A 15605-nucleotide genomic window follows, 5' to 3' on the forward strand; every position below is an offset into this window, starting at 1 on the left:
GATCTCTTGACCTCGTGATCCGCCCCCCTCAGCCTCCCAAAGTGCTGGGATTACAGGTGTGAGCCACCGTGCCCAGCCTTGTTTTCCATTTCTTTAGAAGTGTTTCAATCTTAGCTGGGTGCAGCGGCTCACGCCTATAATCCTAACGCTTTGGGAGGCCAAGGCAGGAGGATCACAAAGTCAGAAGTTTGAGACCAGCCTGACCAACGTGGTGAAACCCCACCTCTACTAAAAATACAAAAATTAGCTGGGTGTGGTGGCACACATCTGTAGTCTCAGCTACTCGGGAGGCTGAGGCAGGAGAATCGCTTGAACCCGGGAAGCAGAGGTCGCAGTGAGCCGAGACGTCTCCACACTGCACTCTAGCCTGGGGGTGACAGGAGAGACTCCATCTCAAAAAAGAAAAGAAAAGAAAGAAAAAGTGCTTGAATCTTCTGCAAATCTTCATATATGGCTTATGTGATATAATTAAAGCAACATTCTAAAAGAAAAGTCTAGATGGATTTCAGCAGTTAAGAGCAAAACTATACTTGCCTTTCAGAGTCGATACGAGGAGGCACTCATTCATTCATTCACATGCATTCATTCAAGTCACTCATTGTCAAGCTCATAAGGGGCCAGGCATAAAGGCCTGAGCAATGAATAAGACAAATGCAGTCCCTGGCTTAACCGAGGTCACATCCTAATGGAAAGACAGATGATAAACAACTGAGCAACAACTAACGGCAGATGGTGACCGGTTTGGTAAAGGTGCTCTAACAGAGAGTACCTGGGAAGACCCACTTACACAGAACGGTCGGTTAACGCCCCCTCAAGCAAGTGAAGTTTCAGCCGGGGCCTGAAGAGTGAGAAAGAGCCAATGGGAGGCTGAATGAGCTTGAGGAGCTTTCCAGGAAAAGGAAGAAACAGACTCAATGAGAGAGCTCCATATGTTCTAGAGAGGAGAAGAAACTCCCAAATTTTGCACAGCTAAGAACAAACATTCTGAGCCTACCAACCTGAGTGGCTGGGCCAGGCTGGGTGAATTCCCAAGGCACCAGAGCAGCAGGGCACTGGTAGAGGTTGACCCGTCCTCCACTCCCTGACCTACCAGAGAAGTTTCTCAGAAGGCTCCAGAGCCACATTCCACGGCCCAAGGGACCAGGCTGAGCCTGACGTGGTAAATATGAAAAAGTGAAAAATTACTGAGGATCTTCGAAAAAATATATTTGAACTACCTTTTCTGGCTGACTCCATGCAGGTCTGCTGTCCTTCCCAAACCAATTCCCAAACTGTCTTTCCATCCCATTAGCTGTTTTTCCCTTTCCTACTTTCCGGTGTTAAGGGATTAGTAAGCCCTGCAGTGCTTCTCCATGCCAGAGCATCATTTTTCATCCCCGAGGGTCCTACACAAACACCTGCGAGGCTGACTCATGAAAGGACAGGAGCCAGGGCTTTCTGGCGGAGGAGTGCAGGAGTGTGAGACAAGGTCATAGTTGTTTTTACTTTCTCCAAAGCTATTGCAAGCAGCCTGGTCATCTTCACTCTGGGATGCTGGCTTGTCACTAACTACGCTATGTATGTGAAAGTACATAGGAAAGAAGGAGCTCTTGGCAGCTGACCATTTGCATCCTGGGGGCATCTGAGGCTGATTTGTTGATGTAGAACTCATTTTATGAGATCTGTTCAGCAGGAGGGTCTGATAATTTTTTTTTTTTTTTTTGGAGACAGTTTTGCTGTCACCCAGGCTGGAATGCAGTGTCTCGATCTTGGCTCACGGCCACCTCTGCACCACAACGCCTGGCTAATTTTTCATATTTTTAGTAGAGATGGGGTTTCACTATGTTGGCCAGGCTGGTCTTGAACTCCTGACATCAGGTGATCCGCCTGCCTCAGTCTCCCAAAGTGCTGGGATTACAGGCATAAGCCACGCGCCCGGCCAAGAATCATGTAACTAGGGCAACCGCAGTAATATTCAGTTAGCATTTCTCTAAGGTCACTGTTTTATTCTATCAACTTTTGCTTTACTCATCAAATCCCAGAGTTGTCATGTTCTCATAGAAAGCACAAAATTTTCAATGTCAAATATACGTGGGTTCAAATCCTAGAACCTGAGAGTCCCTGATGTTCAGCATTCCGATATCCTTTTGCCTGTTTCAAAATTAAAATGAGAAAATATATGTAAGGTAATTGTATCTATTAGTCAGCCTTTGCTGTGATAATAAGCCTCAGTTTCAGTGGTTTATGATCCAAGCATTTATTTCTCAGAGTTTTGCAGGCTGGCCTTGGCTGCGCTGGGCTGGGCTCTAGGTGTCTTCTCATTTGGAGAATGAGGCTGAAGGAGCAGCGGCTACATGGGGTATGAAGCTCTCGTGGAATACAGCAGGACAAGAGGACTAGATGAAAGGTGGCCTTGGAACTAGCCTGCTGTCACCTCAGCCTAGTCCATTGTCCAAAATAAGTTCCCACGTAGAGGGAAGGAAGGGTGAACGTGTGCTTAATGATAATGCAATTGTCACATTAAGGCCGGGAGCATGTTAGGTGCTTAACAGATGTTAGCCTCCACCCCTTCCCCAATGCCTGCAGTAGAATTTAATAAATGAATAGTAATGACCATAAGCCAACTCTGTTGCCAGCCCATGTCTTTGCTTTAATGACAGTCTAAGAGCCTGTATTCACCTTCCTCAGCTTCCTCACCATTCCCAGATCCATTCCTGAATTCCTTATTCCACACCCTTGCCTCACTTTCCTTTGCAGCACCTCACTTGGCCTTGTGCCCTGACACCTGGTGATGTCCACATACTTTCCACCTTCATGGTAACCCTAATAAGCCCCAGGACCACATGGCTTCCTGCTGTTCTGGTCCTCCCTGGTCTCCGTTGGCTAGGCTCACTGTGACTTTGTTGATCGAGTATGGCATCAATCACCACCTTTTTTTTATTTTTATTTTTTATTTTACTTTAAGTTCCAGGATACATGTGCAGAATGTACAGGGGTATTACATAGGTATACGTGTGCCATGGTGGTTTGCTGCACCTATTGACCTGTCCTGTAAGTTCCCGCTCCTTGCCCCCGACCCTGCAACAGGCGTGGTGTGTGTTCTTCCCCTCCCTGTGTCCATATGTTCTCATTGTTCACCTCCCACTTATGAGTGAGAACATGCAGTGTTTTGGTTTTCTGTTCCCATGTTAGTTAGTTTTTTTTTTGTTTTTTTTTTGTTTTTCTTGAGACAGAGTTTTGCTCTTGTTGCTCATGCTGGAATGCAATGGCGCGATCTCGGCTCACCGCAACCTCTGCCTCCTGGGTTCAAGCAATTCTCCTGCCTCAGCCTCCTGAGTAGCTGGGACTACAGGCCCCTGCCACCACGCCCGGCTAATTTTTTGAGTGCAGTCATGGTGCCTAGAGGTCCTTCCATAGGAAGGAAGGGAAAAAAAAGAAAGAATGAAATAGATGTGGAGGATACAAGATGTTTTTCAACAATGTCCTCAAGAGGTGCACAGGCCAGATTGAGTGGCTCGCACCTGTAATCCCAGTGCTTTGGGAGGCAGAGGTGGGAGGATAGCTTGAGCCCAGGAGTTCAAGTCCTCAGTAAACTCTGATCATGACACTGCACTCCAGCCTGGGTGACAGAGCAAGATCCTATCTCTAAAAAAATTTTTTTTAATTAAAAAAAAAAGGCACACAGTCCAGTGGATGGGTGGACATACAACAGATACCATCTGCTGATATTAAGAGACACACGTGCAAGGGCATTGGTGAAAGTGCTGTCAACCCAGGGCCGGGTGCGGTGGCTCACGCCTGTAATCCCAGAACTTTGGGAGGCCAAGGCGAGCGGATCACGAGGTCAGGAGATCGAGACCATCCTGGCTAACATGGTGAAACCTCGTCTCTACTAAAAATACAGAAAATTAGCTGGGCGTGGTTGTGGGCACCTGTAGTCCCAGCTACTCAGGAGGCTAAGGCAGGAGAATGGCGTGAACCCGGGAGGCGGAGCTTGCAGTGAGCCAAGATCGCGCCACTGCACTCCAGCCCGGGCGACAGAGCGAGAGTCCATCTCAAAAAAACAAAAGAAAGAAAAGAAAGTGGTGTCAACCTTCACAGGTTTGATTGGCTTGCAAGAAGTTTCCGACCTTCAATTGGCATTAGCTCCCAACATTTCAACATTGATCATAAATAGTTAATGATCTAGAATACACACTAATCAAAGATCCATTTGTAGAAATTCTGTGAATCCTTTTGTAAATAGATTGTATTTGTTTTATGTGTATGATTTCCCTAAGTTAGCGCTGTTGTACATTTATATTTTATTTTTATGGCATAGTATTAGCTAGAAATGAGTGCTCTGGGAAGAGGCGGGAGCTCTGTGCCTTTAGGCTGAGTGCTTCTAAGCATTAGTCACGGCATGTGGAATCAATCAATCATCTACTGAACACTTACTTTACACCACCCACTGTGCCAAATACTGAGGAGCAACATGTATGTGGCCTTGCCCGTGTTTCTTATTGTGAGCAACGCTTAATTGCTAGCATTAAACCCATTTCACAGAGATTAACTAAGCAGACTGTGAGCTTACATGACTCCCTACATCAGCAGCTGAGTTGGGACAAAAAGTCAGAATCTTGGCTCTTTTGATAGTTTGAGCCTTGAAAAAATACTCTCCTTCCAGCTTGATCCAATTAACTCATCCACAGTCTTTTGGCAAAGAGAATCTGAAAGGATACCTGGTTAGTCTGAAACAAAACAAAATAAAACAATGCTTGACATTCCTTTTTAACTTTTTTTTTTTTTCCCCGAGATGGAGTCTCGCTGTGTCTCCCAGGCTGGAATGCAATGGCGTGATCTTGGCTCACTGTACCTTCTACCTCCCGGGTTCAAGTGATTCTTATGCCTCAACCTCCTGAGTAGCTGCAATTACAGGCTCCCGCCACCATGCCTGGCTAATTTTTTTATTTTTAGTATAACTCTGTGAAGCTGCAGGCAAAGTCCACAAAGGTTTGTAAAAGAAGCAGGGGATACTCTCAGGCCCAAAAGCCAGGGGAGCCTGAAGGTTTTTTAAAATTGTTGTATGAGGCCAGGTGCAGTGTCTCACACCTGTAATCTCAGCACTTTGGGCGGCCGAGGTGGGCGGATCACCTGAGGTTAGCAGTTTGAGACCAGTCTCACCAACATGGTGAAACCCTGTCTTGACTAAAAACACAAAAATTAGCTGGGCGTGGTGGTGCACGCCTGTGGTCCTAGCTACTTGGGAGGCTGACTGAGGACGATTACTTGTACTCGGGAGGCAGAGTTTGCAGTAGGCTGAGATCACACCACTGCACTCCAGCCTGGGTGACAGAGCGAGACTCTGTCTTGAAAATTAAATAAATAAATGAATAAATAATAAAATAAAAATTGTCATATGATATACATTGGCTCGGCACAGTGCCTCCCACCTATAATCCCAGCACTTTGGAAAGTGGACTTTGGCAATTGGAGGCAGGAAGTTCACTTGCCCAGGAGTTTGAGGCCAGCCTGGGCAACATAGTGAGACCCCATCTCTAAAAAAAATTGTAGTACACATAAAATGTACCACTGTAACCACTTTTAAGTGTGCAGTTCAGTGGCATTAAGTGCCTTCACACTGTTGTGCAGCCACATCACTATCTGTCCCCAGGACTTTTCATCTTCCCAAACTTCAACTCTGTACCCATTAAACATTAACTCCCATCCTCCCTTCACCCCAGCTCCTGGAAACTTCTGTCCTGCTTTCTGTCTCTGTGAATTTGAGACAAGTGGAATGAGACAGTATTTGCCTTTCTGTGACTGGCGTACTTCAGTTAGCATAAGGTCCATCAGATTCATCCACGACCTATTGGTGATCCATTCATGCATTGATGGGTATATGGGCTGCTTCCATGTTTTAGATATTGTGGCTTTTTGTTTGTTTGTTTGTTTTTGTTTTTGTTTTGTTTTTGAGACAGAGTTTCACTCTTGTTCCCCAGGCTGGAGTGCAATGGCATTATCTCAGCTCACTGCAACCTCCACCTCCCGGGTTCAAGCGATTCTCCTGCCTCAGCCTCCCAAGTAGCTGGGATTACAGGCATGCACCACCACGCCCAGCTAATTTTGTATTTTTAGTAGAGATGGGGTTTCCTCACGTTGATCAGGCTAGTCTCGAACTCCTGACCTTAGGTGATCCTCCCGCCTCAGCCTCCCAAAGTGTTGGGATTACAGGTGTGAGGCACTGCACCCAGCCTAGATATTGTGTTTTTGTTAGTTTGTTTGTTTCTTTTTAGAAACAGTTTCGCTCTTGTTGTCCAGGCTGGAGTGCAATGGCACGATCTCGGCTCACTGCAGCCTCCACCTCCCAGGTTCAAGCGATTCTCCTGTCTCAGTCTCCTGAGTAGCTGGGATTACAGGTGCACGCCACCACACCCAGCTAATTTTTGTATTTTTAGTAGAGATGGGGTTTCATCATATTGGTCAGGCTAGTCTCGAACTCCTGACCTCAGGTGATCCACCCACCTCGGCTTCCCAAAGTGCTGGGATTACAGGCGTCAGCCACGGCGCCCAGCCAGATATTGTTGAATAATACTACTATGAGCATGGACGTACACAATCTTGAATTATCTTATTTATTTATTTATTATTTTTAAATTTCAATGAATTTTTTATGCCTAAACTATGAACAACGTAGCCTTGACTGTTTAATGGAAGCTTTTATTCACACTTTGCAAGCTGCAGGAAAAGAGGAGCTTGAGAGCAGCCTGACCAACATGGTGAAACCATGTCTCTACTAAAAACACAAACATTAGCTGGGTGTGGTGGCCCACCTGGAATCCCAGTTACTAGGAAACTGAGAGGGGAGAATCACCTGAGCCCTGAAGGTTAAGGCTGCAATGAGCCAAACAAACAAAGAAAACAATTGTCCATATCAAAGTTAGCTTTTTGGGGAACTGGGTGTGACAGCTTACATCTGTAACCCCAGTGCTGGGGAGGCCAAGGTGGGAGGGTTACTTGAGCCTAGGAGTTTGAGATTACCCTGGGCAACAAAGTGAGACCCCTATCTCTACAAAAAAAAAAAAAAAATAGCCAGGTGTGGTGGCACACACCTATAGTCTTAGCTACTCAGGAGGCTGAGTCAGGAGGATTACTGGAGCCCAGGAGTTTTAGGTTGCGGTGATCTATGAGTGTGCCACTGCACTCCAGCCTGGGTGACACTGGGTAACAGAGACAAGACCCTGTTTAAATCAATAAATTTTAAAAATATACAGATTTGAGAGTTTCTTTTAAATGCATAATCTCTTGACCAGATAAGGAGGGAGAGCCAGTGGGTCAAAATGGAAGCTCAGAGATCTAGAAGAATCTGAAGCAGCTATTCTCTGGAATCCAAATAAGAGTATCTCCCCTCCCCTCCCTTCTCCTCCCCTTTCCTCCCCTCCCTTCTCTTTTCTGAGACTTTATTTTGAGACAGGGTCTCCCTCTATGACCCAGGCCAGGGTGCAGTGGCACAATTCCACCTCACTACAGTCTTGACCTCCTGGCTCCAGCAATTTTCCCACCTCAGCCTCACAAGTAGCTGGGACTACAGGTCTGTGGCACCACACCCAGCTAATATGTTTGTTGTTGTATTTTTTGTAGAGACAGGGTTTCACCATGTTGCCCAAGCTCAGTCCTCTTCTTAATTGACTTTTCATTCTTTTTGTTTGTTTGTTTGAGACGGAGTCTCACTTTGTCACCCAGGCTGGAGTGCAGTGACATGATCTCGGCTCACTGCCAGCTCTGCCTACCGGGTTCACGCCATTCTCCTGCCTCAGCCTCCCGAGTAGCTGGGACTATAGGCGCCTGCAACCATGCCCGGCTAATATTCTGGTTTTTTTTTAGTAGAGACAGGGTTTCACCGTGTTAGCCAGGATGGTCTCGATCTCCTGACCTCGTGATCCGCTCCCCCCTCAGCCTCCCAAAGTGCTGGGGTTACATGCATGAGCCACTGTGCCCGGCCGGCTTTTCATTCTTAAACATTGTAAATGATTGCCATTCTCTCCTCATTTAAAAAAAAAAAAAAAAAAGAAAAGGCAGTCAGCTTTCCTACTCATCCCCTGCTTCCACCTCCTCCTCCTGAGTCTCCCTGGTTTAGTCTGGCTTGCTGGGCAACATTCACGCAGTTGATTGTGGCTGCACACCCACTCCTGACAGCAAGTCGCATATGGACGTTTCCACCTGACCAGCAACCATCCTGCCTCTCTAATCCCCTCACTCTCCTAGGTAACTGTCACACGTGGTCTCTCTTCCCCACCCTTACTTCTAGCTGAAGACCTTGCTTCCTAGTCCACTGAGAAAGCTAACAACATGGATAGCATATGTGACCTTAGTAAGAGGGGTTTCCATGGAGTGGTGAGGATAAAGACGGATTAGGTGGATTTAAGAGGGAATGTGCAGCCGGGTGCGGAGGCTTATGCCTGTAATCCCAGCACTTTGGGAGGCCGAGGCGGGCAGATCACTTGAGGACAGGAGTTCAAGATCAGCCTGGCCATCATGGCAAAACCCCATCTCTACTAAAAATACAAAAATTAGCTAGGTGTGGTGGCGTGCACCTGTAATCCCAGCTACTGAAGAGGCTGAGGCAGAAGAATCACTTAGACCTGGGAGGTGGAGGTTGCAGTGAACCAAGGTTACTCCACTGCACTCCAGCCTGGGCAACCGAGTGAGACTCCATTTCAAAAAAAAAAGAGGAAACGTGCAGAGAGGAATTGGAGACAGTGAGTATAGACAAATCCCTCCCAGGGTTTTGTGGCAAAGGAACCCAAGGAAATAAGTGAAGTGTGGAAGGAGAGTTGAGGGTCAAGATAATTCACCTAAGTGCTGGCAACACAGTAGTGCACAAAAACCCTGGCCCACATACACTTTGATCCAAAGAATTCTCCCTCTCGGCTTCCCCAACCCCTCAAGAATGAGATCTTGGGCCGGGCATGGCGGCTCATGCCTGTAATCCCAGCACTTTGGGAGGCCTAGGCGGGTGGATCACCTGAGGTCAGGAGCTCGAGACCAGCCTGGCCAACATGGTGAAAGCCTGTCTCTACAAAAAATACCAAAATTAGCTGGGCATGGTGGTGCACGCCTGTAATCCCAGCTACTCAGGAGGCTGAGGCAGGAGAATTGCTTGAACCCAGGAGGCGGAGGTTGCAGTGAGCTGAAATCACGCCACTGCACTCCAGCCTGGACAACAAGAGGGAAACTCTGTCAAAAATAAATAAATAAATAAATAAATAAATAAATAAATAAATAAATAAATGAAACAATGAGATCTTGGAAACAGAAGGCAGGCATTGATGCCTATGGCCATACCACCCTGAATGCACCCGATCTTGTGAGAAGGAAGGAATTGAAGGGGGAAATCTCCAGAAATAATAAGGGATTTCCTTTCCAACTGAGAGCAACGCTTCATTCAGCTCCACTGATTCCCTTCTCCACTGAAGAAGGGCTCTACAGATAGATTTTGGAGTATCCTGGAGGCATTATTCAGTTGGATAACCTAGAGTCAGAAAGAATTCCCACTCCCCTTCCCCACCATATTCCCTTAGCCTGTGGCATTGTCCCTCTGGGCTGACTCCAGCTCAAAAGCCCTGTGGCTCCATTTTTGTTTGGTTTTCATGAAAGCATAATTAAAATAAGGCATAGCCATTACCAGTGAATTCACTTTGCCATTCTACTTCCAGGGAATGAATCAGGACTCAGAACTGACCACGGCATTGAAAGCAGTTTCAACCTCATTCTGCTGTTCCTCAACCCTGTAGGGAGAAGTGTCAGGGTGAGGAAAGACAGATTCTGTGAGGATCCTTTCCAACTTTAACCCCAGGTAATCCCAGCACTCTGGGAGGCTGAGGTGGGAGAATCACTTGAGGCCAAGAGTTCGAGACCAGCCTGGCCAACATGGTTGAAACCCCCTCTCTACTAAAAATACAAAAATTAGCTGGGCGTGGTGGTGGGTGCCTGTAATCCCAGCTACTCCAGAGGCTGAGGCAGGAGAATCACCTGAACCCAGGAGGCAGAGGTTGCAGTGAGCTGAGATCGCGCCATTGCACTCCAGCCTGGGTGACAGAGCAAGACTCCGTCTCAAAAAATAAAATAAAAATATGACCCCAGGGTTAACACCCAGAGGGCACCATGCACCCCTTTGCAGTACTGTGCAACCCTTGTTGCTAAATTCATAGCAAACGGAGGATTATTGCTTTAAGCTTTTGCAGCAATTGAGCTGTCTCCTGATCAATTATGGAGTAGCCTCATTGGATCCACTCGACAGTTTCTGTGGAATAGTGAATGACCCGGACAGAGGTAGGGGACTCTGTAGTCAACTTCTAGAGGATGATCCTGTTACCTACTGACTCCGGGGCATTTCTGAGCGGTCAGGAGGGCTAGAGAGACGTTATGACTAATTGTTTACTTTCTCTACACTTTAGTTTCTGTACTAGAAAGTAGGGATGTACTGTCTGCCTGCCCACCTCCCAGTGGTTTTGAGGTTCAGGTATAATACTGGGTGAGAAAGCAATTTAAAAAAAGAGAAACAAACAAAAGAGAACACTGGGTGAGAGATCACAGGAAGGACCAAGTGGTAACAGATGTAAATTGATAGGCCAGGGGCGGTGGCTCACGCCTGTAAACCCAGCATTTTGGGAGGCCAAGGTGAGCGGATCACTTGAGGTCAGGAGTTGGAGACCAGTCCTGGTCAACATGTCTAAACCTCATCTCTACTAAATAAATAAATAAATAAATAAATAAATAAGTACAAAAATTAGCCAGGCGTAGTGGTGGGCGCCTGTAATCCCAGCCACTCGGGAGGCTGAGGCAGAAGAATCACTTGAACCCGGGAGGTGGAGGTTGTAGTGAGCCAAGATCACACCACTGCACTCCAGCCTGGGCAATGGAGTGAGACTCTGTCTCAAAAAAAAAACACAAAAAGATGTAAACTGATGCTGCTGCCATGATGGGAACATGGATTAAATGGGGTTTGAAGACTACAGTAAAGGGTGGCCAGTGGAGACTGTTTCCTTGACATGTTTTCCTTCCACATTTTCCTCCACGTGTGGTTCAATGTAGCACAACCGCCTGATGTGCTGAAACGTGTGGAGTCCAGGGCCACTCCCCAGTGAATGTGAAGGATGGCTTCCTGCCTTCCCTCAGCCCACAGAGCCTCCTCCTGCCAGAATAATAGATGTTACTGGCAGGCTGCCTCCTGCTGGACTCTAGGAGGAGTAACTAACTTTTCACCCCCTACTGTGGTTTCCTGCAGATGAGGAATGTGGATCCTTCTGTGTGTGTTTATTTTATGCACTACCCCACCACGTCAATAACTACAGGTTAGAGGCTCATAGGTTTTTGCTTAAAGCAAGTACTTGGCCAAGTGCTCATGCCTGTAATCCCAGTGCTTTGGGAGGTTAAAGTGAGGGAAGATTGCTTGAGGCCAGTTCGAGACTAGCCCTGGCAACATAGCAAGGTCCCATCTTAACAACAACAACAACAAAAATTAAAAAAACAAAATGAACCCAGTGTGGTGACATTGCCTGTAGTCTCAAGTACTCGGGATACTGAGGTGGGAGGATCGCTGGAGTCTGGGAGGTGGAGACTGCAGTGAACAGTGATTGTGCCACTGTACCCCAACCTGGGTAACACAGTGAGACTGCGTCTAAACAAAGCAATTGAAAAAATAGGCTGGGCGAGGTGGCTTACGCCTATAATCCCAGCATTCTGGGATGTCAAGGTGGGCAGAACATTTGAGGCCAGGAGTTCGAGACTAGCCTGGCCAACTTGGTGAAACCCCGTCTCTACTGAAAATACAAAAATTAGCCAGGCGTGGTGGCATGTGCCTGTAGTCCCAGATACTCGGGAGGCTGAGGCAGGAGAATCGCTTGAACCCCAAGGTGGAGTTTGCAGTGAGCCAATAATTGCACCACTGCACCCCAGCCTGGGTGACAGAGGGAGACTGTCTAAAAAAAAAACCAAAAAAACAAAAAAGAAGTTAAGTGTGGCCAGGTGTGCAGTGGCCCATGCCTGTAATCCCAGCACTTTGGGAGGCCAAGGCAGGAGGATCAGTTGAGGTCAACAGTTCGACAAGCCTGGGCAACATGGCAAAAGCCCAGCTCTACTAAAAATACAAAAATTAGCCGGGTGGGGTGGTATACGTCCGTAGTCCCAGCTACTCAGGAGGCTGAGATACAAGAATCACTTGAACCCTGGACACGAAGGTTACAGTGAGTGGAGACTGTGCCGCTGCACCCCAGCCTGGGTGACAGAGAGAGACTCCATCTGGAAAAGAAAAAAAAAAGTTTGTCACAGAGCAGACAGCCTTAAATTGGGGACCAGAGAAGGTTCTCGGAGAAAATGTCCTCTCTGAAATATTCCTGAATCAATAACAGAAGCATCCTCTAGCAGTTGACTGCAGAGCCCCTACCCCTTTTCAGATCCTTCATTATTCCCTAGAACCTCCTGGTGGGCCAAACATGAGAGGCAACCACAATCGATTAGGAGACAGATCAATTGTTCAAAAAACATAAAACAATAATCTACTGTTCACTGTGGATTTAGCAGTTAATCAGCCCTAGAGGATGAGTGACTCGGCCAGGTGGAGAGGGGAAGGAAGAGTGTTCCAGTCAGAGGGAACAAAGTTACATGCTGGATAGAACCGAAATGCAACTAGCATGCAGGAACACAGAGGAGCCCATGGCTCAGGAGAGCAGGAAATGGGGAGAGAAGAAGCCAGGAAGACAGGCTCCCGCGTTGGTGTTAGGTTAAAATGATTGAACTTTCCCCCCCCTTTTTTTTTTTTTTTTTTTGAGACGGAGTTTCTCTCTGTCACCCAGGCTGGAGTAAAGTAGTGTGATCTTGGCTCACTGCAACCTCCACCTCCTGGGTTCCAGCAATTCTCCTGCCTCAGCCTCCTGAGTAGGTGGGATTACAGGCACCTGTCACCATGCCCGACTAATTTTTGTATTTTTAGTAGAGACGGGATTTCACAATATTGGCCAGGATGGTCTCCAACTCCTGACTTCAAGTGATCCACCCACTTCCGCCTCCCAAAGTGCTGGGATTACAGGTGTGAGCCACCTCGCCCAGCCTGAACTTTTATTTTCTTTTAAGTGTGTGTGTGTGTGTGTGTATGTGTGTAAAGGGGGCATGGGGATGAGGGGGTCAGGGTTGGGGACAGGGTCTCACTCTGTTGCCCAGGTGGGAGTGGAGTGGACCGTAGCTCACTGCAACCTCAAGCTCTGAAGCAATCCTCCCACCTCACCCTTTTAAGTAGCTGGGACTGTAAGTGGCCACCCCACCTGGCTAATTTTTTCACTTTTTGTAGAGAAGGGGTCTGCCTATGTAGCCCAGGGTATTCTGGGACTACTGGCCTCCAGTGATCCTTCCGCCTCGGCCTCCCAGTGTACCGGGATTACAGGCGTGAGCCAACGCCCTCGGCCAAAGTTGATTGGACTTGATCTTAAGGTTAGATAAGAGTGTTAAACACTGTAAGGAGGGCAGTGCCATGATGAGATTTTAGTTTTAGCAAGATTACTCTTAAGGCGTGCCTTGGACGTGGTACAGGAGGAAAAGGAGGTGATCAGATTTTCCTTTTGGAAATAATCCCGGGCCTGTAAGGAGCTGAAGGGGGTCTACAGGTACCGAGGGAGGGTACCATTGTAGGATTTTCAGTAGGAGAGTGACAAGACGACATGTGCATTTTAAAAGGATCACTCTTCTAGAAAGACCTGAAAAGCTATAAAATGATAAGCAACTGGGAGCCTCAGGAAAATTAGACACAAGGCGGGAGTCAGGCCCTCCGCCATGACTTCCATCCGCTTCCTGTGCCAGCGCTGCCACCAGGCTCTAAGGCTGAGCTGCTCCTCGGAGTCCGGGAGCCTCCCTGCGGCCGCGGCGCCCACCTCCGGGCAGGCTGAGCCCGGAGACACCCCGGAGCCCGGCGCCACCACCAGCGAGGTGACAGATGCTGAGGAACCACAGGATGGCGCCTCCAGCAGACCCCTTCCAGGTGATGGCAGTGTGTCCAGGGACCAGGCCAACGTCTTCACCCTGCTGGGGGAGCTTGGCCCCATGCAAGCGCTCAGTAGCATCCAGAAGGCAGCTGGTGACATTTTTGACATCGTCTCTGGCCAAGAAGATGTGGACCATCCCCTGTGTGAAGAGTGCACCGACAGTCTTCTAGAGCAGCTGGACATCCAGCTCGCTCTCACAGAAGCTGAGAGTCAGAACTACCAACGCTGCCTGGAGACCGGGATGCTGGCGACCAGCGAGGACGAGACCGCGGCGCTGCGGGCGGAGCTGCGGGACCTGGAGCTGGAGGAGGCCAGGCTGGTGCAGGAGCTGGAGGATGTGGACAGGAGCAATGCAAGAGCAGCCACGGATCTCGAGGCAGCCCAGGCAGAGGCTGCGGAGCTGGGTCAGCAGGAGAGGCGGTACTACAGGGACTACAGTGCCTTGAAGTGGCAGCAGCTGGAACTGCTTGACCAGCTGGGGAACGTGGAGAACCAGCTGCAATATGCCAGGGTCCAGATGGACCGGTTGAAGGAAATCAACTGTTTCACTGCCACGTTTGAGATCTGGGTGGAGGGCTCCTTGGGCGTCATCAATAACTTCAGGTTGGGCCGCCTCCCCACTGTCCCTGTGGGCTGGAATGAGATTAACGCTGCCTGGGGACAGGCGGCTTTGCTGCTCCTTGCCCTGGCCAATACAATTGGACTGCAGTTTCAGAGGTATCGACTCATCCCCTGCGGAAACCATTCCTATCTGAAGTCTTTAACAGATGAGGGCACTGAGCTCCCCTTGTTCTCTTACGGGGGGCAGGATGTTTTCCTCAATAACAAGTTCGACCGCGCGATGGTGGCCTTCCTGGACTGCATGCAGCAGTTCAAGGAAGAGGCTGAGAAGGGTGAGCTGGGCCTCTGTCTGCCCTACAGGATCCAGGTGGAGACAGGCCTGATGGAGGACGCTGGCGGCCGAGGGGAATGCTATTCCATCAGAACGCATCTGAACACGCAGGAGCTGTGGACAAAGGCACTCAAGTTCTTGCTTATAAATTTAAAGCGGAGTCTCATCTGGGTTGCCTCAAGGTATCAAAAGTAGCTTTCTTGAGTCTTGCTCTGTCACCCAGGCTGGAGTACAGTGGTGCCATCTTGGCTCACTGCAACCTCGGCTTCCTGGGTTCAAGCAATTCTCCTGCCTCAGCCTCCCGAGTAGCTGGGATTATAAGCGCCTGCCATCACACATGGCTAATTTTTGTATTTTTAGTAGAGACGGGGTTTCGCCATGTTGACCAGGTTGGCCTTGAACTCCTGGTCTCAGGTGATCCACCTGCCTCGGCCTCTCAAAATGCTGGGATTACAGGTGTGAGCCACCACACCTGGCCTTTTTTGAGACAGAGCCACACTCTGTGGCCCGGGCTGGAGTGCAGTGACACAATCTCGGCTCACTGCAGCCTCTACCTCCTGGGTTCAGGCAATTCTCCTGCCTCAGCCTCCCAAGTAGCTGGGATTACAGGTGCGCACCACCACACCCAGCTAATTTTTGTATTTTTAGTAGAGACAGGGTTTCGTCATGTTGGCCAGGCTGGTCTCAACCTCCTGATCTCAGGGGATCCGCCTACCTCAGAC

At 48.5% G+C, this 15605-nt stretch overlaps 1 protein-coding gene across 1 annotated transcript; it reads left to right on the plus strand.

The window, feature by feature from the left end:
- The first annotated feature begins 13782 nt into the window (after positions 1 to 13782).
- Positions 13783 to 15078, plus strand: BECN2 (beclin 2). Its single transcript, XM_025361042.1, has one exon. It carries the CDS (start codon positions 13783 to 13785, stop codon positions 15076 to 15078), a length of 1296 nt encoding a protein of 431 aa, XP_025216827.1.
- Positions 15079 to 15605: the final 527 nt, after the last annotated feature.

Source organism: Theropithecus gelada, chromosome 1 (assembly GCF_003255815.1).
Source record: "Theropithecus gelada isolate Dixy chromosome 1, Tgel_1.0, whole genome shotgun sequence".
Taxonomy (NCBI): domain Eukaryota; kingdom Metazoa; phylum Chordata; class Mammalia; order Primates; family Cercopithecidae; genus Theropithecus; species Theropithecus gelada.